The sequence below is a fragment of the Chiloscyllium plagiosum genome, chromosome 9 (genome assembly GCF_004010195.1).
Source record: "Chiloscyllium plagiosum isolate BGI_BamShark_2017 chromosome 9, ASM401019v2, whole genome shotgun sequence".
NCBI classification, from domain to species: domain Eukaryota; kingdom Metazoa; phylum Chordata; class Chondrichthyes; order Orectolobiformes; family Hemiscylliidae; genus Chiloscyllium; species Chiloscyllium plagiosum.
This window is the reverse complement of record NC_057718.1, coordinates 90,825,512-90,847,417: the sequence shown is the minus strand read 5'-3', so window position 1 is coordinate 90,847,417 and position 21,906 is coordinate 90,825,512. Positions and strand designations below refer to the sequence as shown.

Sequence of the window (21,906 nt, the reverse complement as noted above, 5' to 3'; positions counted from 1 at the left end):
CAAACACTTCGCCATCTTATATTCTCAAAGTCTTTGGTGAGAGAGGGGAGCTGGGAATCAAGCCCCACTACCCCACAAGCAGTACCAAAAGCAAACACGGCTCATTCAATTACCACAAATGGTCAATAGGGGGGTGGTCTTGCTCTTTTTAACTGGAACATAAAAAGATTTTCACCAGGATTTTCCTGGGTGGTGTTGTAGAACAGACAGAGAGAGAGAGAGAGAGAGACCCAGGAGGTTAGGTTTTTCATTCTTTGAAATTTGTGTCACAAATAGACATGGTGAATAAGAAAGCGTTTCGCACGCTTGCTCTCATTGCTCAGACATTTGAGTAGAGAAGTTGGAACGTCAAATTGAGATTGTATCGGACATTGTTAAGGCCCCTTCTGGAGTGCTGTGTGTAGTGCTGATCATCCTGTTATGGGAGGGTTCAGAAAAGATTTACCAAGGTGTTGCCAGGAATGGAGAGTTTGAGTTATAAAAGTAGGCTGGAGAGACTGGGGCTTTTTTCACTGGAGTGTAGGAAGTTGAGGGGTTTAGAGGTTTATAAAATCATGAGGGGCATGAATAGCCAAGGTCTTTTCCCGAGGATGCAGGATTTCAAGACTAGGGGGCACATTTTTAAGGTGAAAGAAAAAAGACAGTAACAACATTTAAAAGACATTTGGATAAGTTAGTCAATAGATTCATAGAGTCATCGAGATGTACAGCACAGAAACAGAGCCTTTGGTCCAACTTGTCCATGCTGATCAGATATCCTAAATTAATCTAGTCCCATTTGCCAGGATTTGGCTCATATCCCTCTAAATCCTCCCTATTGCTGTACCCATCCAGATGAAGAGGGAAGTTATGGAGGAATATGGGCCAAATGCAGCCAGTTGGGACTAGTTTAGTTTGGGAACATAGTTGGCATGGACTAGTTGGACCGAAGGGTCTGTTTCTGTGCTGTATGACTGTGACATGTTTATTACAGGCAAACATATGTTTCAATCTGGTTATCAATAAATATGTGAATAAATATCTCCCCTTAATCTCACAAACATGCATTCACCTACAAACAGTGCAAAGACATATGTGACTCCATACGGCCAGTAAGGATAAGGAAAATATTAGACCAAAAGGGGGAAAGAAAACACAACATCCCTCTGGTCAAGGGGCAAATTCAGTTCTGAAAATGGGCTGATTTCTCACAATTGAATTCCCGACAAGATCCGAATGCCGACAGTCACAGAATATTGGAAGGTCTTCAGACTAGATTTTGGATTTAGCTGAGAAATAATCAGGAGCCCTGACATAGTCATTGAGTGATGGAAACAGACCCTTTAGTCCAACCAGTCCATGCTGAACATAATCTCAAACTCAACTAGTCCCACCTGCCTGCTCCTGGCCCATGTCGCTCCAAACCTTTCCTGTTCATGTACCGATCCAAATGCCTTTGAAACATTGTAACTGTACCCGGATCCACCAGTTCCTCAGGAAGTTCATTCCACACACGAACCACCCTCTGTGTAAAAACATTTGCTCCTCATGTCTTTGTTAAATCTTTCTCCTCTCAAATGTCTCAAAATCCCCCATCCTGGGAAAAGGCAACTACCATTAATTCTATCTATGCCCCTCATTATTTTATGAACATTTTTTTCTCCAAACTACTTCACATTAGAAATATACAGAGTGCTGCTTTTAGCTCGAGGTTCTGACTGAGAGAGTCTTCTACATCATCGTAAAACCTTTCCAGCAACTGCCCACAGCTTCTAAATGTGTACTGAAAAGCACACCTATTACCCCAGCCCAGAAGCTGTTGCTAGGTGGAGGTTGCATAGATCTATTAGAGGTTACCAGGTTCATTGGTTCAACATTTAAAGCAATAAAACTCCACCCTTATCTCTTTCTAAAAAAAAACAAATTGCTGGACTCTGTTTTCCAAAGTCACTTGTTCTTTTTTGTAAACAGCAAATCTACCAAAGTAACCTTTAACCTTTTGACATTCCAGTTCCATAAGACCATAAAAAATAGGAGTGGAGGTAAGGCCATTCGGCCCATCAAGTCTACTCCGCCATTCAATCATGGCTGATGGGCATTTCAACGCTACTTGCCCGCACTCTCGCCATATCCCTTAATTCCTTGAGAGATTAAGAATTTATCAATCTCTGCCTTGAAGACATTTAAAGTCCCGGCCTCCACTGAGCTCCATGGCAGTGAATTCCACAGGCCCACCACTCTCTGACTGAAGAAATGTCTCCTCATTTCCATTTTAAATTGACCCCCTCTAATTCTAAGGCTTTGCCCACGAGTCCGAGCATCTCCACCTGACCTGAATCCCAGTTCCAAGCGGTCACATGATAGAACCTTGGTAACCCAGTAACATTTGATCATGTCAATAGTCCAGTTCTCATAATCCATAAATATATGTGTGTTCTCAACAAAGATGTCATCTCAGAGCAGGATTGCAACAAGAGCCTGGGCCTGAATTTTATTGTGAGCATCAGTACCACGATATGGCAGCAAAACATAGGTCCTGGGCTAGGAAGCCCTGATGCTGTAGGCCCAATCATAAGACTAGCAGATCTGAACCCCTAGCTCACCACAGGATGTGGTTACCTCTGGGGCAGTTAAGGTCACCTCAGGAACTCGGCTTGATAAGTCCATGGAAGTAAGATGAGTTCTGGCAGCTGAGGGTTGGAGGAGAAATGCTCCTGAGGGGATGGTTGGCATCACAGGGATTGTCATCGCTGCCCCCTCTGTGTACCCCCTAGTTTGGACAGTCACCCTGGTTGCTGTAGGGAAACCTCCTCCATTCAGTTGTCAGCCTCCATAATGTGGTGGGTCTTTAAGATGGCCATTAACTGAGCTTTTAAGATGGCCATTAACTGGCTGCCCAGCCCCTCAGAATGCCAGGGTCCCACTCTCCTATTAACTCACCTCCTCCTGCTCCCCCCGCCCTCCCACCTACCAGCACTACCCATCTCTGTTCCTACCAGCTGCGAGAGCAGTCACGATCGGGCTCAATTCTCAGTAAAACAAGAAAAGGCAAGATTAAAGGTCAAACTTCTTTAAAGAAGGAAAGCATGTCACAGAATCCCAAAAATGCAGTTAGAGACCATTTGGCCTATCGAGTCAGCACCAAACAATCGAATAGCATTGTGCCCTGTACCCATATTAGCCGGGGCCCATCCACCTAGCCTACACACCATTGGACACTATGGGGCAATTTAGCACGGTCAATCCACCTGATCTGCACATCTTTGGACTGTGGGAGGAAACCCACACAGTCATGGGGAGAATGTGCAAACTCCACACAGTTGCCTGAGGTGGGAATCGAACTCGAGTCCCCTGGTGCTCTAAGGCAGCAGTGTTAACCATTGTGAGTGAAAATGACAGAAGCGAAAAAAACGTCTGGACTGTTGGTATTAAGCTTTTACCAATTAGGCCATGATTTAACCTGACAGTTCAAGGGGACATGAACACCTTGAGTTTGTGTGATAACAATGGCACGCACAGTTCATCCCCTTTGACCTGTTAACACATGGATCGAGCCCTCTGTCCAGTTGTAGCTAACCGATGGGAGTAATGTACCTCATTGATGAGCATGCGACTAGCCATGCTGAGCCGGGTCTTGGGTCCAAAGTGACTGGTTATCATGATCCTTAAACTGGCCTCAGAGAAAGACAGCTGATGTGGATAAGCTGACAGCAGCTCGTCCACCATAAGCACCGAGGAGTTGCGGCAGAAGTTGGCTGTGAAAGAAAGATAACAACTTTAAGCCTCACGGTTAAAACTCTTGCCAATAATTGTACAAATTCTGGACTAGCTGGATAGCATAGTTCAAATAGCCAGCCCAAACACTGGGCTCCCTGTGGGATTTTATGTATCCATTGTACCATTGACTGACCATGCTTTGGGCTTTCTTCAGGCTTTTGATTCCAGTGGTTTAGTAATCTTAACCAGTCAACTCACTCCCCAGAACTTTCATCAGAGTCCTGCCATTTGTTTATATCGCCAGCCTTTTGAAAATTCCTATTGATTCTGTTTTTATGAGTGTTTCGGTCAGTGCGTTCTGGATCACAACAATCCACTGAGCAAATTAAGTTCTCATCTACCCTTGAAATTTTGGACAACTATTGTAAATCCTCTTGCTACTGACTAAGTGTCTCCCACCCCCTTATTCTTGACTCTCCCCTCTCATTTTAGTCAGGATGACTGACCTACACTTACCCACTACACTTTCCAAGATCGCCTTTCCAGTAAAACCTCTCTCCTGTTCCCAGATTCCTCTTCCACCCTGTCAGTTCAACAGACATTGCTTGTTGCCTTGCTTGCGAGAGTGCTCCCAATGTTCCAGACAACTCTAACTTTCTAACTGTTGGCAGCATGGCACTATGCCACTTGCAAACTGACCCACCAATCCCCAAACAGTAACTATTTCACCTTAAATCTCCCATTGCAACATACCATTGCTTTACAGTCATAGAGTCATATAGCACGGAAACAGGCCCTTCGGTCCAACCAGTCCACGTCGACCATGTTCCCAAACTAAACTAGGCCCACCTGCCTGTGCTTGGCCCACATTCCTTCGAGGAGAAAGTGAGGTCTGCAGATGCTGGAGATCAAAGTTGAAACTTTATCCACGTCGACCATGTTCCCAAACTAAACTAGGCCCACCTGCCTGTGCTTGGCCCACATTCCTTCAAATACTTCTTCTTCATGAGCTGCTCCAAATGTGTTTTAGATGTTGTAATTGTACCTGCATCCACCACTTCCCCTGGAAGTTCATTCCATACACAAATCACTCTCTGTGTAAAAAAAGTTGCCCCTGTCTTTTCTAAATCTTTCTCCTCTCACCTTAAAAATATGCCCTCTAGTCTTGAAATCCCCCACCCCAGGGAAAAGACACCCACCATCATTCACCTATACCCCTCACAATTTTATAAACCCCTCCAAGGTCACCCCTCAACCGCCTACGGTCCAGTGAAAACGTTCCCAGCCTTATAACTCAAACCTCTTCCATTCTATGACAGAAGTGAAGAACCATAGCATCACGTCTGGACTGTTGGTATTCAGCTTTTACCAATTAGGCCATGATTTAACCTGACAGTTCAAGGGGACATGAACACCTTGAGTTTGTGTGATAACAAAGGCATCCCCTTCTAGGCAGCATCCTGATAAATCTCTTCTGTACCCTTTCCAGCTTAACAATATCCTTCCTATAACAAGGTGAGCCTGAAAAAATCGTTCAACAAATCTTCCACATTGAAGTCCTTCTGTCTGGCTTCCATCTGATTTATAAATCTGAAACCGTGACTGACATTCTGCGTAACTGCAACCAATTGTCGGTTAACATTGTCCTTCCTCTTTGTGGTGCTCAGGGTCACCTCACTCTGCTGTTATCCAGCTCTATCAGCCTGCCCCTGTCTGGCTTAACACCTGCCCACCCACCCAAACCCAGCCCAGTGCATCTCCTGTGTTTCTTAGCTCTGTTGTGTCCAGTTGCTTCGAGAATTCCCAACGGATCCATTCTGTCCTGTTTAGCATCAACATCACATCACTTGGCACCATTATTGGCAGGGACCAAGTCAGCATTGACTTGCATGTTGTCAGTACCCAGCTCCACCTCTCTGTCAGTCACCACCTTCTGGTGACCAGCTCAGTGTTGGCAGACTGTGTCAGTGACGTCACATCACAATCGAGTCAAAGTTGAATCCTGGCCTGCTTTGGGAAGATCAGAACGTTTAGCTCTCATCACAGATTGGGTTCCCTTTCCACTGATTCTATCACTGATTCATCAGCCACTTGCTCAGATTCTGCAAAATTCCCAGCAGCCAGCGCAATCCAACATCAATTCCCAAACCCACATCTTGCCAGATGCTGTCACTGCTCCTGGTCATCTCCTCAACTCCGCTAGTCATTATCCCTCCCTATTCTTTTAGTGATGGTCATTGCTGCTATCCACCATGTCACCTTTCGTTGCCCAGCTCTGCCTCTCCTCCCTTTCTAGTCCTTCTGCCATAAATGATCGAATCCTACAGTGTACAAGCAGGGCCATTCAGCCCATCGGCTCCACCAACCACCAAACAGCACCCACTCACACCCAACCTATCCCTGTAGCCCTTGCATTTACCAAGGCTAACCCACCACGCCTGCATGTCCCTGGACACTATGGCCAATTTAACAAAGCCAATCCACCTAATCCGCCTATCTTTGGGAGGAAACCCACGCGGACACGAATGGAATGTGCAAATTCCATGCAGGTAGTCGCTCGAAGGTGGCATTGAACCCAGATCCCTGGTGCTGTGAAGCAGCAGTGCTAATGGGCTTGGGGTATCAATGAAAAAGGCACAGGCAATTGTTCTTTCACTATGCCCCCTCACCTCTCATCTGAAGCCAGTCCTGTTCCTGTTTTGTGGAACTGCCAATTAATCAATTCTCTCTGCTGTCTCCCTCCATTCCACTAAACTTCTCTTTCGGAGAGGTGGAGTATGGTGACAATGTGACTGCAGTTATAATCTAGAACCCCAGGCTAATGCTCTGGTGACATGGGATCAAATCTTACCATGGCAGATGATGAAATGTGAATTCAATAAAATCTGAGATTAAAAAGCCAGCCCAATGGTGACTGTGTGTCCATCGCCAATTGTCATAAAATCCATCTAGTCCACTAATGTCCTTTAGGGAACAAAATCTGCCATCCTCATCTGGTCAGGCCTGCCTTACATTTATCTGCAGATCCACAGCAATGTGGTTGACTCTTGTATTGTTCATACAGGCACGGACTGTTTTTTAAAGGCAGATCTGTACGGGTTCCTATTTTCCGATACAATGTCGTATGCACAAACTACACGATGTACAATATTTCTGACTTCTTTTTCATTTGCGTTTTTTTGCAAAAAGGTCTCTAAACAAAAACTCTCTTCCAAGAACGTTTGTGTGTGTGTGTGTACCCCTGAGTGTGTGTGTGCGTGTGTCCCTGTGTATGTGTCCGTGTTTGTGTGTGTGCGTGTGTCCATGTTTGGCTATGTGCGTGTGCATGCATGTCTGTCTGTGTGTGCATGTATGTGTGTCCATCTTTACGTGTGTGTGTCCGTTTTTGTGAACGTATGTGCATGTGTCTGTGTATGTGTCTGCGTGTGTGTGTGTATCTATGTGTATGTGCCCGTGTCTGTCCTTTTTGGGTGTGTGTGTGTTTGTGTGCGTGTATGTCTGTCTGTGTGTGTGTCCTGTGTGTGCGTGCGCGTGCGTGTGCGTGTCTGCATGTGTGTGTGCGTGTCTGTTTGTTTGTGCGCATGCTGGCATCTGTCTCTGTGTGTGTTTGTATTCACTTGCTTGTTCAGACTCTGAATTGCGTTACTGAGGGCCAATCGGCAACATAGGGAAGAGAACTCCACCCTGCCACATGATATGCGTGGTTACTGCAGCTCCCTGTCCCCCAAGTAGAGCTGACTTCATTTCTCTGGCCCCATTTTCCACAGTCAAAGTTAATGTCTGTATCCTGTTGGGAGGTTGACTCTTAACTGCCCTTCGGACGGCTGGGGGAATGGGCAAAAGGTGTTGGTCTAGCCCACAATATTCACATCCCATAAAGTCAAGTAATTGCACATATTAAGCACCTCTTGGTAAAGTGCATCCTTTAGTGTGAGGGGCCAGGCTGAAAATGAGGCATCGTTGAGCATGAAATTTACCAAGAGGTTGCCTCCAGTACATAGAATCTGAATTGAATTGAATTGAATTATTGTCACGTGTACCGAGGCACACTGAAACGCTTTGTCTTGTGAGCAATATAGGCAGATCACAGAGTTAAGTAGCATGGATAGTAAATAATAGGTAATTTGAACCGTACCTTTCTTCAGTAAGACCACGGTTGCGTCACAGTTGCTGTTATCGTCCATTTCGGTATTATTTGCATTTCCATTTGCCATGTTCACAGAAGTCTTCTTCCATTTATTTTCAAAATAAATCTGCATCACGCTGTTGAACCTGACACCCATTAGAGCAGCCATTAGTGAAGATCACAGCATCACTCTTCATTAGATATCTTTAAAGGCAGAAGCTTACACCTTGAAACTAATTCAAATGCGTGTTTCCACAACCCTTGTGAAGTGATACCGTGCATATTTCATTGTTGTGAAACAGCGGGGAGGGTTTCAGGGAGATATTACACGACTCTCTTCTTCTGAGTGAAATGGGATGGTGTTGTTGACCAGTTTTTGCAGGGTGGTGCACTGTACAGCGTATTGTAGTCAGCCCAATTCCCAAATAGTAACCCTATGTCTCACTCTGAGTGCCCCAATGTCTCAACCCTGCTTCACCTCCCCATCCCTCAGGGGATAATGTCAAAGCTCTGGACCATTTCCTAACTGTAAGTCACAGCCATTGGGCTTCACACACGAGTGAAATGCAACCTTTCCTACAGGCAAACCTTTGACCAGGAGTGGATTAAGAATTACATTGGGAAAGCAAATTGAAATCGTCAGTCAGGCCTATAGTGTGATTCATTTGCACATGCTGCAGCTACGCGCATTCACACACAGGGTCCGGTTCTTTGTGGGCAACAGGAATACGTTCACACATTTTTTAATTGGAAAGGGTCGTGGAGACACCCAAACCCATGGCCTTGCCCAGACCAACCTTGTCAGGTTTGAGTTTAATCAGTTAACTAAGACTGACATGGCCAATCCTGCACATCTTTGGACTGGGGAGGAAACCCATGCAGACACAGAGAGAATGTGCAAACTCCACACAGACAATCGAACCCAGGTCTCTGATGCGGTGAGGCGCAGTGCTAACCACTGAGCCATCGTGCCGCTATTAATTGCCTGAGTACATAAATCCGTACCAATGCCTCCAGGGTGTGAAGGATTGAGTAGGCGATAACCTCTATCCACAAAGAAAAGTGCCTTGGTTCTTATTTCACTGACTGCCTGAGATCGGGATTGACAAATCAACTGACTGTACGTGTATAAAGCAAATAACCAAGACCTGTTTTGCTTGTGCAAGTCGTTTAATCTCTGACGTAATGGATGACTGGTAGCGACATGACAGATATTATTGACTTTCTTCTTCTGTACAATGTGGTCACCAATGGTCAGGCCAGCAATTGTTACCCATCCCTATTTGAACCCAAACTGAATACTTGCGGGCCCATTTCAGTGGACAGTTAAGATACAAAGTCAAATACAAAGAGTGCTTGCAGAGTGCTCCCACCACAATAATGCTCGATTCAGCGGAATATCCCCATCACAGCTCCAGCTGTGGAAAAATCTGTACTCACTTCATAATCACAATGTAGACGGCATACATTGATATCAACACCAGAGATTCCCACCTGAATGGAGGAAATAAAAACATGCCCGGGATTAATCGCTCAAACACTTTACCGTGCTAACCTCGAAATAAACAGCCATTTCTAAAGGTCAGTGACACAAGAAAACTTCAAATAATGATTGGTGTGTGTGGAGTGTTGATGGGGAATTAGAGAGTGTCAGTGAGGGAGTATTGATGAGGAGTGAGGGCCGGTGAGGGAAATGTACAGATGAGGGGACAGGGAGAGGAGTAAGGAGTTATTGCTGCATGGGGAGGGGGTGAGGAGGACTGATGGAGGAGAGGGAGAGATAGAATGAATGAGGGGCGAAGGAGATGGGAATATTGGTGAGGGGGGAAGGGAGTGAGCAGTACTGAAGATGAGGGTGAAGAGATAGAATGGATGAGGGATGAAGGAGAGGGGAATATTGGTGAGCGGGGAAGGGAGTGAGCAGTAATGATGACGAGGGTGAAGTGGAAGTGTATTTTACAGCTGGATGAGATTGATTGCATTTGGAAAGGTATATGTTGCTGCGTGCACACAAAAAACTAAAATGGAGCAAATGTATTCTTAAATCTATTTCCGAAATAGGATAGTTTCTTTTTTCTGCATCTTCGTAAGAACTGTCTGTGTTTTCCTTTTCTCGTGAATTGATGTGCTCGATTAGTAAGGAACATTGAACTGTGGAAGAGAAATTCTGATTATTCGGCACTCACCAAGATACTTTTTCATCATAAATAATCTGGGGAAAAACAAAACGAAAAAGATTTAATTTGTGCAGGAGCTATACCATTTCGCATTATTTCAAATTCAAGCAGAGAATTAATTCCTGATTAAACTAAGCAAGGCTTCAGCAACAATAATTAGTTACTACCTAAAGGAAAGGAACACCTTTAAGCTACACACTGCAGTCAGGTTTTTGCAGGTCGCTGCTGCGATTAGATTATTTGGTTGCTGTACCAGGTTCACATGTAGGGAGGGTGTAGGTTACTCACCCCGTGTTCACATGTAGACAGTGTGTAGGTTACTCCCCCCGTGTTCACATGTAGAGAGGGTGTAGGTTACTCCCCAGTGTTCACATGTAGAGAGGGTGTAGGTTACTCCCCGTGTTCACATGTAGAGAGGGTGTAGGACACTCCCCCAATGTTCACATTTAGAGAAGGTGTAGGTTACTCCCCAGTGTTCACATGTAGAGAGGGTGTAGGTTACACCCAGCCCCCCGTGTTCACATGTAGAGAGCGTGTAGGACACTCCCCTGTGTTCATGTGTCGAGAGGGTGTAGGTTACTCCCCCCCCTTGTTCACATGTAGAGTGCGTGTTGGATACTCCCCTGTGTTCACGTGTAGGCAGTGTGTTGCTTAATCCACCAATGTTCACATATAGAGAGGGTGTTGGTTACTCCCCCGTGTTCACATGTAGAGAGGGTGTAGGACACTCCCCCAATGTTCACATGTAGAGAGGGTGTAGGTCACCCCCCCCTGTGTTCACATGTAGAGAGGGTGTAGGTTACTCCCCTGTGTTCACATGTAGAGAGGGTGTAGGTTACTCCCCTGTGTTCACATGTACAGAGGGTGTAGGTTACTCCCCCGTGTTCATATGTAGAGAGGGTGTAGGTTAATCCCCTGTGTTCACATGTAGAGAGGGTGTAGGTTACTCCCCTGTGTTCACATGTAGAGAGGGTGTAGGTTACTCTCCTGTGTTCACATGTAGAGAGGGTGTAGGTTACTTCCCGCCATGTTCACATGTAGAGAGAGTGTAGGACACTCCCCCGTGTTCACATGTAGAGAGTGCGTAGGACACTCCCCCATGTTCAAAAGTAGAGAGGGTGTAGGACACTCCCCCGTGTTCACATGTAGAGAGGGTGTAGGTTACTCCCCCGTGTTCACATGTAGAGAGGAAGTAGGTTACTCCCCCCGTGTTCACATGTAGAGAGGGTGTAGGTTACTCCCCCCGTGTTCACATGTAGAGAGGAAGTAGGTTACTCCCCGTGTTCACATGTAGAGAGGAAGTAGGTTACTCCCCGTGTTCACATGTAGAGAGGGTGTAGGTTACTCCCCCGTGTTCACATGTAGAGAGGGTGTAGGCTACTCCCCCCGTGTTCCCATGTAGAGAGGAAGTAGGTTACTCCCTGTGGTCACATGTAGAGAGGGTGTAGGTTACTCCCTGTGGTCACATGTAGAGAGGGTGTAGGTTACTCCCCCGTGTTCACATGTAGAGAGGGTGTAGGTTACTCCCCGTGTTCACATCTAGAGAGGGTGTAGGTTGCTCCCCATGTTCACATGTAGAGAGGGTGTAGGTTACTCCCCCGTGTTCACATGTAGAGAGGGTGTAGGTTACTCCCCGTGTTCACATGTAGAGAGGGTGTAGGACACTCCCCCGTGTTCACATGTAGAGAGGGTGTAGGTTACTCCCCCGTGTTCACATGTAGAGAGGGTGTAGGTTACTCCCCGTGTTCACATGTAGAGAGGGTGTAGGACACTCCCCCGTGTTCACATGTAGAGATGGTGTAGGTTACTCCCCCGTGTTCACATGTAGAGAGGGTGTAGGTTACTCCCCGTGTTCACATGTAGAGAGGGTGTAGGTTACTCCCCCGTGTTCACATGTAGAGAGGGTGTAGGTTACTCCCCCGTGTTCACATGTTGAGAGTGTAGGACACTCCCCCGTGTTGATATGAACTGAGTGGGTCTGACACTTACATTATTTACTCACATCACCATCATGAAACTTTGGATGGTAATTCGTAACATGTGTCTAGTGAGGCCACAAATGATGTGACCAGTGAGTCACGGTGTGCTGCTTTGGTTTGATTTTATCTTTCAGCCGATACTGGGGTCAGCGCATTTTATAACCCCAACAGTCAGGCAGCAGAAGGAGTGTGGGAGTGAGTGAATCCTATTCTGTTGTGTATCAGCTTTACCATCAGCTAGTAAATGCAGATTCATGTCAAAATACAGCAGCCATTTTTCTGGCGCATCAATGCATTGGTTTGTCATGTACCTGTTGTCATTCTCTGATGAGTGTGCGTGCAAGAGCACCCCGCCAAAGCACAGTGCCTGTCCCTCTGCTGTGGTTAGCCTTGGTTGTGGGGGATATGCTTTCACCTCAACGTCATAAATTTGTGGGTTTGATTCCACTCCACTCTGTTCAGCTCAAAGGCCAGGCAGAATAACTCAGTGTGGTCCTAAGAGAGGGTTGCAGTGTCCGAACTGTTGTAGTTTACCCAAGATATTAAACTGAGGATCCCTTCACCCTCTCATTAAGATCTCATGTCCTGCTTTATTGAAGAGCAAGACTGTTCTCTCAGGTATACTAACACATCTTTATCTCTCAAACAGCATCAGCTAAACAGATGGTCCAGGCACCATGTGGGATCGCACCGTGCTCCCTAGCAGGCAAAGAACAGTTTTCGTTGATGATTAAATACTCTGGGAGAGCCTGAGGATGGGAAAGTCACTATATAAATGCAAACTCCATGTTTGTTTTGTGGATATTGGACCTTAGCAGATCAAAGGGCTCATGCTGACTGTGGTCTCTCCACAATCAGCTAATCGTTTAGGATGGTTCAGTGGTTAGCACTGCTGCCTCACAGCACCAAGGACCTGGGTTCGATTCCACCCTCAGGCAACTGTCTGTTGGAGCTTGCACATTCTCCCCATGTCTGTGCTGGGGTCCTCTGCTTTCCTCCCACTGTCTAAAGATGGGCAGATTCAGTGCATTCTCCATGACAAATGCAGGATTATAGAGATAAGGTCTGGCTGGGATGCTCTTCAGAAGGTTGGTATGGACTAGATGGGTTGAATGTCTTGTTTCCACACTGTAGGGATTCTATGATTCCAAACTCATTACACCTAGCCACAAAGTCTGGGTCAAATCAATAAGTGGTAGCAATTAGCTCCACAACTAATAGGAATTGATTTTCTCTTATTCTGTTCATTGTTTTTCTGGTTTAACCACTGCAGTTTGAATTTCAAAGTGATCATTTATATCCTTCACTTGTCCATTTATTCATTTTTATTCATACACGGGACATGGGTGTCATTGGTTGCTCAGCATTTATTGCCCGTCCCTAGTTGCCCTTGAGAAGGTGGTGGTGAGCTGCCATCTTGAGCCGTGGCAGTCCACCTGCCATAGATTGACCCACAATGCCCTTAGGGAGGGAATTCCAGGATTTTGACCCAGCGACACTGAAGGAACAGTGATATGTTTCTACGTCAGGATAGTGAGTGGCTTGGAGGGGAACTTGAAGGTGGTGGTGTTCCCATGTATCTGCCTCCTTTGTCCTTCTAGATGGACAAGGTTGTGGGTCTGGAAGGTGCTATCTGAGGATTTTTGGCAAATATTTGCAGTGCATCTTGTAGATAGTACACACACTGAGCATCAGTAGTGGAGAGAGTGGATATGGTGCCAATTAAGCTGGCTGCTTTGTCCTGGACAGTGTCAAACTTCTTGAGTGATGCAGCCTGACCTGCTGTGCTTTTCCAGGCAAGTGGGGAGTGTTCCATCACACTCCTGCCTTGTGCCTTGTAGATGGTGGACAGGATATCTTTGTGGCGGGGAGTTGGAGGGGAGGTGAGTTATGCACTGTCGACCAATATGTGTCTTTTCTAGGTGCTGCTAGACCTGGTTTTCTCCAGCACTTCCTGTGTTTATTTCAGATTTCCAGCATCCATCATGTTTTGATTTTATTTGAGGGCAAACACCAAATTGGTCTTGACTTCATTCCTGATGAAGGGCTTTTGCCCAAAACGTCGATTTTCCTGCTCCTCAGATGCTGCCTGACCTGCTGTGCTTTTCCAGGACCATTCTCTCGACTCTAATCTCCAGCATCTGCAGTTCTCACTTTCGCCTTTACTGCAAGTGGACAGATACAAGGAGTTCTTGCACTTGGAGTGCAGTTTTGATCTTTGTATCTATTGAAGGATTTACATACTGTGGAGATGGGGCACTGAAGGTTCATTACCTTGGCTCCTGACACAGTTGGGCTTGCCCAATGCTGAGAAGCTGAGCAAACTGGGCCGGAGCTCACTGGAATTTAGAAGAATTCGAGGTGCTCTGATTGAAATGGAGAAGGTTCTGAAGGCTAAGCAAGACACTGAGAGGTTAGGGCAACTATTGCGGAATCTGGAACACAGAGGCACAGGCTCAGGATAAGCAGGTCAATCATCAAGGATCGAGATGAGGGAAGATTTCTTCATTCAGTGGGAATGTGAATCTTTGGTGTTCTATGTCCGTGGATGCTCCATGATAGAACATATTCAAGATTAAGATACTTGCTATTTGGTTTCCCATGGACTCATGGGATATGAACAGTGGACAGAAATGTGTTGAGGCTGGAGGTCAGCCATATTGTATTGGAGCAGACTTAAGAGGTTGTTGGCTTACACCATTTCCCACTTCTCACGTTCTTAGATACAGACAAAAGAATTAAATGGCACACATTTAGTAGCATCTACACTATGGAACGTTAAAAAAGTGAAGGACTATACCAGGGTTCAGAGGATTAGCTGTCAAGGACACAGTTACGCAAATATGGCTTCTATTTTCTTGACCACATGAACATTGAGGGGTATAGAACATGATTTTATACCTTAAAAAAAAACTACTACTTCTTCTGACTGGGGATATCAAGAATTAGGAAAATACTGCTTAATTCTGACGCGAGGTCATTCCTGAAGAAGGGCTTATGCCCGAAACATCGATTCTCCTGTTCCCTGGATGCTGCCTGACCTGCTGTGCTTTTCCAGCAACACATTTCCATCTCTGATCGCCAGCATCTGCAGTCCTCACTTTCTCCTCAAAGACTTCAACCTACTGCGAATCCTCTTACAAGGATGCCTTCCTTGAAGAAGCTCTCTTCCTCCCTCTACAAAGATTTCAGTGAGTCCCTCTCTCACTGCACCCCCCAGGTCATCTCCTCTGCACAGAAGCTCTTCAGCCACATTCTCAAACAGACTCGCTACCACAGCCATATCTCCTTCCTCAGCACCTGCCTACGGAACCGACTTATCCCACACGGACTCCGGATTATGTTCCGACCAACCAAACTTGGACCCAACCAGGACAACCAGTACCTACAACAAATCCGAAGCCTCCAGCAACAGACGTCCCTCCGGATCCTTCGCTCCACGCTTGCAGCCATGCGTCGCTCCCTACATTCCCTGCAACTCGATCTACCCCAGCTCAGGACAACACTCTCACAGACCTGCAAAGGACCTCTACTGTTCTTCATCCACAGAAGGATCCATAAACTAAACAAACAGTTCTTCCTAGCCATATCGGAAATTAAAGACAGTAAGCTTCCTGAAGAAGGGCTTATGCCCGAAACGTCGATTCTCCTGTTCCCTGGATGCTGCCTGACCTGCTGCGCTTTTCCAGCAACACATTTTCAGCTCATTCAAGGGTAAGCCTAGGAAGCACATATTCACACAAATGGACAGTGGAAATTCAGAATTCTCTCCCACAAAAGGCTTTGTATCTTGAGGGACAGGCTGGGCTATCAACAGAATTTCGGGTAACTGACAATATCAAGAGATATGGAGCAAAGCAGAGTAAATGGCATTGATGTGTGGATCAGTTATAATCTAAGTCATTGGTGTAGCTCAGAGCCCAGAGGGACTGAAATGGCCTCCTGCTGTACTTGAGTACTTTTATGAGGACCTCAAATATATTTTCAGTTGAAAGCGTTTAAGAGCGCATGATTTTCACTTCCTCACGGAAAACTGGACCTTTTTCTGAGTAAAGACATCAATACGCAATGTTTTCTTTATGTCAGTTCGTTGCATATTCTATTCTTCAGTGTGGAAGGCATGATTAAAATGCAGCATGTTCACCGTTATAGATCAGCTGAGGAACTGTCAATCATTCCTGTGTCGAGACTGATCTGCAATAGTGCAGTCAAGATTGAAAACTAACACAATGAATGAGCCCCCAATTTCCAGCAACAACATAACAATCTTGCAGACATGGAGAATAACCACCAGATGGCACTCAAACTCCAGGGTGCAGTCAACAAATTTGAGCTTTTAACCCCTTCAGCTCCTGTGCTTTTGTAGGTCTTTCAACGGGTTTGGCAGGTGCTATAGAAGATTGTGAAATCAAAGTTTCCGAGTCCCTTACTTCCCTAACGCTGTCTGAGCTGATCTGCTGCCAAAACCTTCAGCCACAGCCTTGCGGCCTTCATGCCTGACTTCCAGCTGAGGCCCTCCCAATATAACACTGCAGTTGGAAATGCTGCCGTCTGTATCATAACACAAGTGAAGTCCCATTCACACATTCCCCTCTGTGCTTGCTCACCAACACTGGGTGCCAAATTGGCTGCAGCTGCTTTCCTCTCAGGCCTCCATTCCCTTCCTACCCCTTGTAGCCTCCTCCAGTCCCACAACCCTCGTCCCAGTTCTGACTTCATAGATATCCCTCACGTGAATTACTCCAGCATTGGTTGTCTTGCCTTCAGCTGCCCAGCTCCTGAGCTCTGGAATTACCTTCTTCAATCTCACTGTCTCCGCATCACTTTCCTCATTTCAGACATTCCTCAAAACTTGCCCTATTGGTCAAGCATTCGTGTTGTAAAATTCTCTGTCAATCTTTACAACAGATAATACGAACTGGCTGGGTAATTGCTGGGTAAAAGAGGTTTATCTAGTTTGTCTACCATTATCCTGGCACTCGCATTATTTATTCACTTGTGGGATGTGGGCATCGCCGACTGGGCCCAGCATTTATTGCCCGTCCCTAGTTGCCCCTTGAGAAGGTGGTGGTGAGCTGTCTTCTTGAACCGCTGCAGTTCACATGCTGTAGGTGGACCCACAATGTCCTGAGGGAGGGAACTCCAGGATTTCAACCCAGCGACAGTCAAGGAACGGTGAGATATTTCCAAGTCAGGATGGTAAGTGATGTGGAGGGGAACCCGCAGATTAGATTAGATTAGATTAGATTACTTACAGTGTGGAAACAGGCCCTTTGGCCCAACAAGTCCACACCAACCCTCCGAAGAGCAACCCACCCAGACCCATTCCCCTACATTTACCCCTTCACCTAACATTACGGGCAATTTAGCATGGTCAATTCACCTAACCTGCACATTTTTGGACTGTGGGAGGAAACTGGAGCACCCGGAGGAAACCCACGCAGACACGGGGAGAATGTGCAAACTCCACACAGTCAGTCGCCTGAGGCGGGAATTGAACCAGTGCTAACCACTGTGCCACCGTGCCGTCCAATGGTGGTGGCGTTCCCATGGATCTGCTGCCCTTGCCCTTCCAGGCGGAAGTGGTTGTGGGTTTGGAAGGTGCTGTCTGAGGAGCTGCGGTCGATTTCTGGAGTGCATCTTGTAGATGGTACACACTGCTGCTACTGAGTGTCAGTAGTGGAGGCAGTGGGTGCTGAATGGATGGTTGGGCCTAGGTCACTAGGATGTGATGCCAACCAAGTGGGCCGCTTTGTCAAGCAGAGCAATAATCTACCCAGTGATTCCCAGTTTGGGTTCCACCATGATCACTCAGCTGCCAGTCTCAGCTTTGGTCAAAAGAGATGAATTGCAGAGTGAGAGTGAGGTGAGAATGACAGCCCTTGACATCAAGTGTGGCATGAAGGGCCTGAGGGAAACTGGAATTGATGGGCATCAAGGGCAAAGTCTTCACTGGTTGGGGTTGGAGTCATACCTGGCACTTTGGAAGATGGATGTGGTTGTTGGAGGTCAGTCATCTCAGCTCCAGGGTATCTCTGCAGAAGTTCCTCAGAATAACTCCCTAGGCCCAACTATCTTCAGCTGCTTTCATCAATGACCTTCCTTCGATCATGAGGTCAAAAATGGGGATGTTCATCAACGATCGCACAATGTTCAGCACCATTCACGACTCCTCAGACACTGAAGCAGTCCATGTTCAATACAATAAGATCAGGACAATAGCCAGGCTTAGATCGTACAGTGTGGAAACAGGCCATTTGGCCCAACAAGTCCACACTGACCCTCCAAAGAGCATCCCACCCAGACCCATTACCCCCTCGCCAAATCTACATTTCCCTGAACACTGTGGGCAATTTAGCCTGGCCAATCCAACTAACCTGCGCATCGTTGGACTGTGGGAGGAAACCGGAGCACCTGGAGGAAACCCACGCAGACACGGGGAGAATGTGCAAACTCCACACAGTCACCCGAGGTGGGAATCGAACCCAGGTCCCTGGCGCTGTGAAGCAGCAGTGCTAACCACTGAGCCACTGTGAGGCTTGTGCTGACAAGTGACATGTAATATTCATGTCAATAAATGCCAGGTAATCACCATCTCCAGCAAGAAAGAATCAAACTACTGCACCTTGACAATTTAAAGGCATTACCATCACTGAATCCCACACAGTCAACTCCCTGCGGGTTACCATCAACCTGAAACTGATCAAGCCTAGCCATAATATTATAATGGCCATAAGAGCAGGTCAGAGGCTGGGAACCCTGCAGCAGGTAACTCACCTCCTGACTCCTCAAAGCCTGTCCCTCATCTATAAGGAACAAGTCAGGAATGAGACGGGTTATTCCCCACTCCCTGAGGAGGCTGAGGAAATTCGACATGCCCATAAGCACTCTTGCTAACTTGGACAGATGCACCATAGAAAACATCCTTTCTGGGTACATAATGGCTTGATATGGCAACTGCTTTGCCCAGGACCAGAAGAAACTGCAGAAGGTTGTGTACACAGCCCAGACCATCTCGCAAGCCAACCTCCTATCCATGGTCTCCATCTACAAGTCTCGCTACCGCAGAAGGGCTGCCGACATCATCAAAGACCCCTCCCACCCTGGTAATGCTCTCCCACAACGTCTTCCATCAGGCAGAAGATACAGAAGGAGAAAGTGAGGACTGCAGATGCTGGAGATCAGAGTCGGGAGTGTGGTGCTGGAAAAGCACAGCCGGTCAGGCAGCATCCAAGGAGCTGTAGAGTCGACGTTTCGGGCATAAGCCCTTCATCCTCGGACTGATACCTGAGATGTCCATTCTCCTGCTCCTCAGATGCTGCCTGACCTGCTGTGCTTTTCCAGAAGATACTAAAGTCTGAACACACGCACCAACAGGTTCAAGACCTGCTTCTTCCCTGCCGTTATTAGACTGCTGATTGAACCTCCCTAACTTCAAATCAAATGTCGAACTTCCTTTATGTGCTTCCTGTGCAGATGGAACCTTGTGTACCTCACTCTGTCTGAGCACCCTATGCTCTTTGTTGCTGCTCGCACAGTTCGCAAAACAAAACTTGTCACTGCACTTCGGTACATGTCACTACAATAAATCAAATCAAATCAACCAGTTAATGTACATGGTTAATTGAAGAGAGATACAGCCCCATGCTGAGTGCTTAAAGATCTGTAGTTATTGATCCAGGAGACTGGAGACAGGACAGCCCCTTCTCACCTGGTTATATCCCACTACCCTCCCAACGCTCGGAAGCATCTCCCGACACTTTTCCCACCTTTTGAGACAAAACCCGATGATATTCTTACCAAAATGAGCGCCATCACCGATAAGGTGTAGTAAGTGGAATCTCTGATCAATGACCACCACGTCAATGGCACCACCTGTCAGTAGATACAGCAGAGAGAACATGTTACTTACTATCCAAACAAGTCAAATCTCAACACTGTAAGCAATGGCTCCCTGAACTGGGATAACACAAGGTGGTTTGCTGAGTAACATGGCACTCATGTTCTTGAACAGAATTGCCTGTAAGATTACACGTAACACCTTCTTAAATGGAGAAACCCTAAACACACTCGTTGTTATGTCTGTGAGTTACACCTAAAGTTGGATTGAAGGTAAAATCAGTGCAGTCTTACTCTGTCATTGGAAAGTTAAAAATCACACAACACCAGGTTATAGTCCAACAGGTTTATTTGGAAGCACTAGCTTTCGGAGCGCTGCTCCTTCATCAGGTGGTTGTGGAGAATAAGATTGTAATACGCAGAATTCATAGCAAAAGTTTACAGTGTGATGTAACTGAAATTATATATTGAAAATGACCTAGGTTGTTTGTTAAGTCTCTTATCTTTTTAGAATGATCATGTTGGTTTCAGTTCTTTCATATTTAAATTGCAAACTTGAGAATGTAACCTTTTAAAAAAAGTTTTGCAATTTACATATGAAAGAACTGAAACCAACATGGTCATTCTAAAAAGATGAGAGACTTAACAAACAACCCAGGTATTTTTCAATATATAATTTCAGTTACATCACACTGTAAACTTTTGCTATGAATTCTGTGTCTTCCAATGTTACTCTCCACAACCACCTGATGAAGGAGCGACGCTCCGAAAGCTACTGCTTCCAATTAAACCTGTTGGACTATAACCTGGTGTTGTGGGATTGTTAACTTTGTCCACCCCAGTCCAACACCAGCTCCTCCACATCATGACTCTCATCAGAGTTGAATGTGAGGGTCACCGTGCCTCAAGTCAGGGGTACGGCTGAGAATGTGGGGTCTTCATGGTAACCCCTGTCAGTGCAGGAACTCAACCATCGGCATCACAAACCAGCCATCCAGCCAACTGAGCTAACCAACTCTCAACGATAAATTATACAATTGATGTTACATTGCATTTCCTATGTTTGACTGATAATATGAAGCAGAAGGCAACATGAAAAGTGTAACTAGCCAGGCTGAAGAACATCAGAGCTGGTGGGAAAGAGAGGATGGTTGCAGAGGGAGGCCTCTCAAATGAAGGTGACCAGTGGCAGACATTGGGAAGTTGGGGTTGGTGAAAGTTACCTCTAGCCCTCGCTCCTGAACCAAGTCTCCATGCAACTCCCACTCCATGAAACCCATCTCTGAAACCCCTCTCATTATTTAATAGCAGTCTAGGACTACCATGATGCTTAGCCTCTGGAGGTTGGGGGTATATGTATGTGTGTGCACATCATGTCTATCCTGTGTGTGTGTCTGCACGCTTGTGTGTGTACATGTGTGCCTGTCTATGATTAGATTAGATTAGATTACTTACAGTGTGGAAACAGGCCCTTCGGCCCAACAAGTCCACACTGACCCTCCGAAGAGCAACCCACCCAGATCCATTCCTCTACATTTACCCCTTCACCTAATACTACAGGCAATTTAGCATGGCCAATCCACCTAACGTGTACATTTTTGGATTGTGGGAGGAAACCGGGGCACCCGGAGTAAACCCACGCAGACACAGGGAGAATGTGCAAACTCCACACAGACATTTGCCTGAGGCAGAGAATTGAACCTGGGTCTCTGGCGCTGTGAGGCAGCAGTGCTAACCACTGCGCCACCGTGCCGCCCACTGTGCCACCGTACCGTGCTTCCATACATCTGTGTTTCTGCATGTGTGTGCCTGTCTGCGTTTCCAAGTGTATTTTGTGTGCCTGTTTCCATGTGTAGCTTGTGTGTCTGTGTTTCCATGTGTGTGTTTATGTATTAATCTTGGTGTTTGTGTGTGTGTCTGTGCTTCTGTGTGTGTCTCTGTATTTCTGCATGTGTGTGTGCGTGTGTGTGTCTAAATGTGTTTCTGTCTGTGTATCTCTGTATTTCTGTGCGTGTCTCTCTGTATTTCTGTGTGTCTCTGTATTTCTGTGCGTGGGTCTGTATTTCTGTGTGTGTCTCTGTATTTTTGT

General features: G+C 46.3%; 1 protein-coding gene across 1 annotated transcript in view; it reads right to left on the bottom strand.

Moving 5' to 3' along the window:
- Positions 1–21,906, bottom strand: part of slc24a3 (solute carrier family 24 member 3) — a 355,668-nt gene that overhangs the window by 29,941 nt on the left and 303,821 nt on the right. The window contains exons 7-11 of the mRNA XM_043696519.1: positions 19,779–19,853; positions 10,009–10,034; positions 9,263–9,316; positions 7,832–7,968; positions 3,574–3,734 (exon numbers count right to left, since the gene is read on the bottom strand). Coding sequence (XP_043552454.1) covers positions 3,574–3,734; positions 7,832–7,968; positions 9,263–9,316; positions 10,009–10,034; positions 19,779–19,853 — 453 coding nt within the window. The remainder of the gene's footprint in view (positions 1–3,573; positions 3,735–7,831; positions 7,969–9,262; positions 9,317–10,008; positions 10,035–19,778; positions 19,854–21,906) is intronic.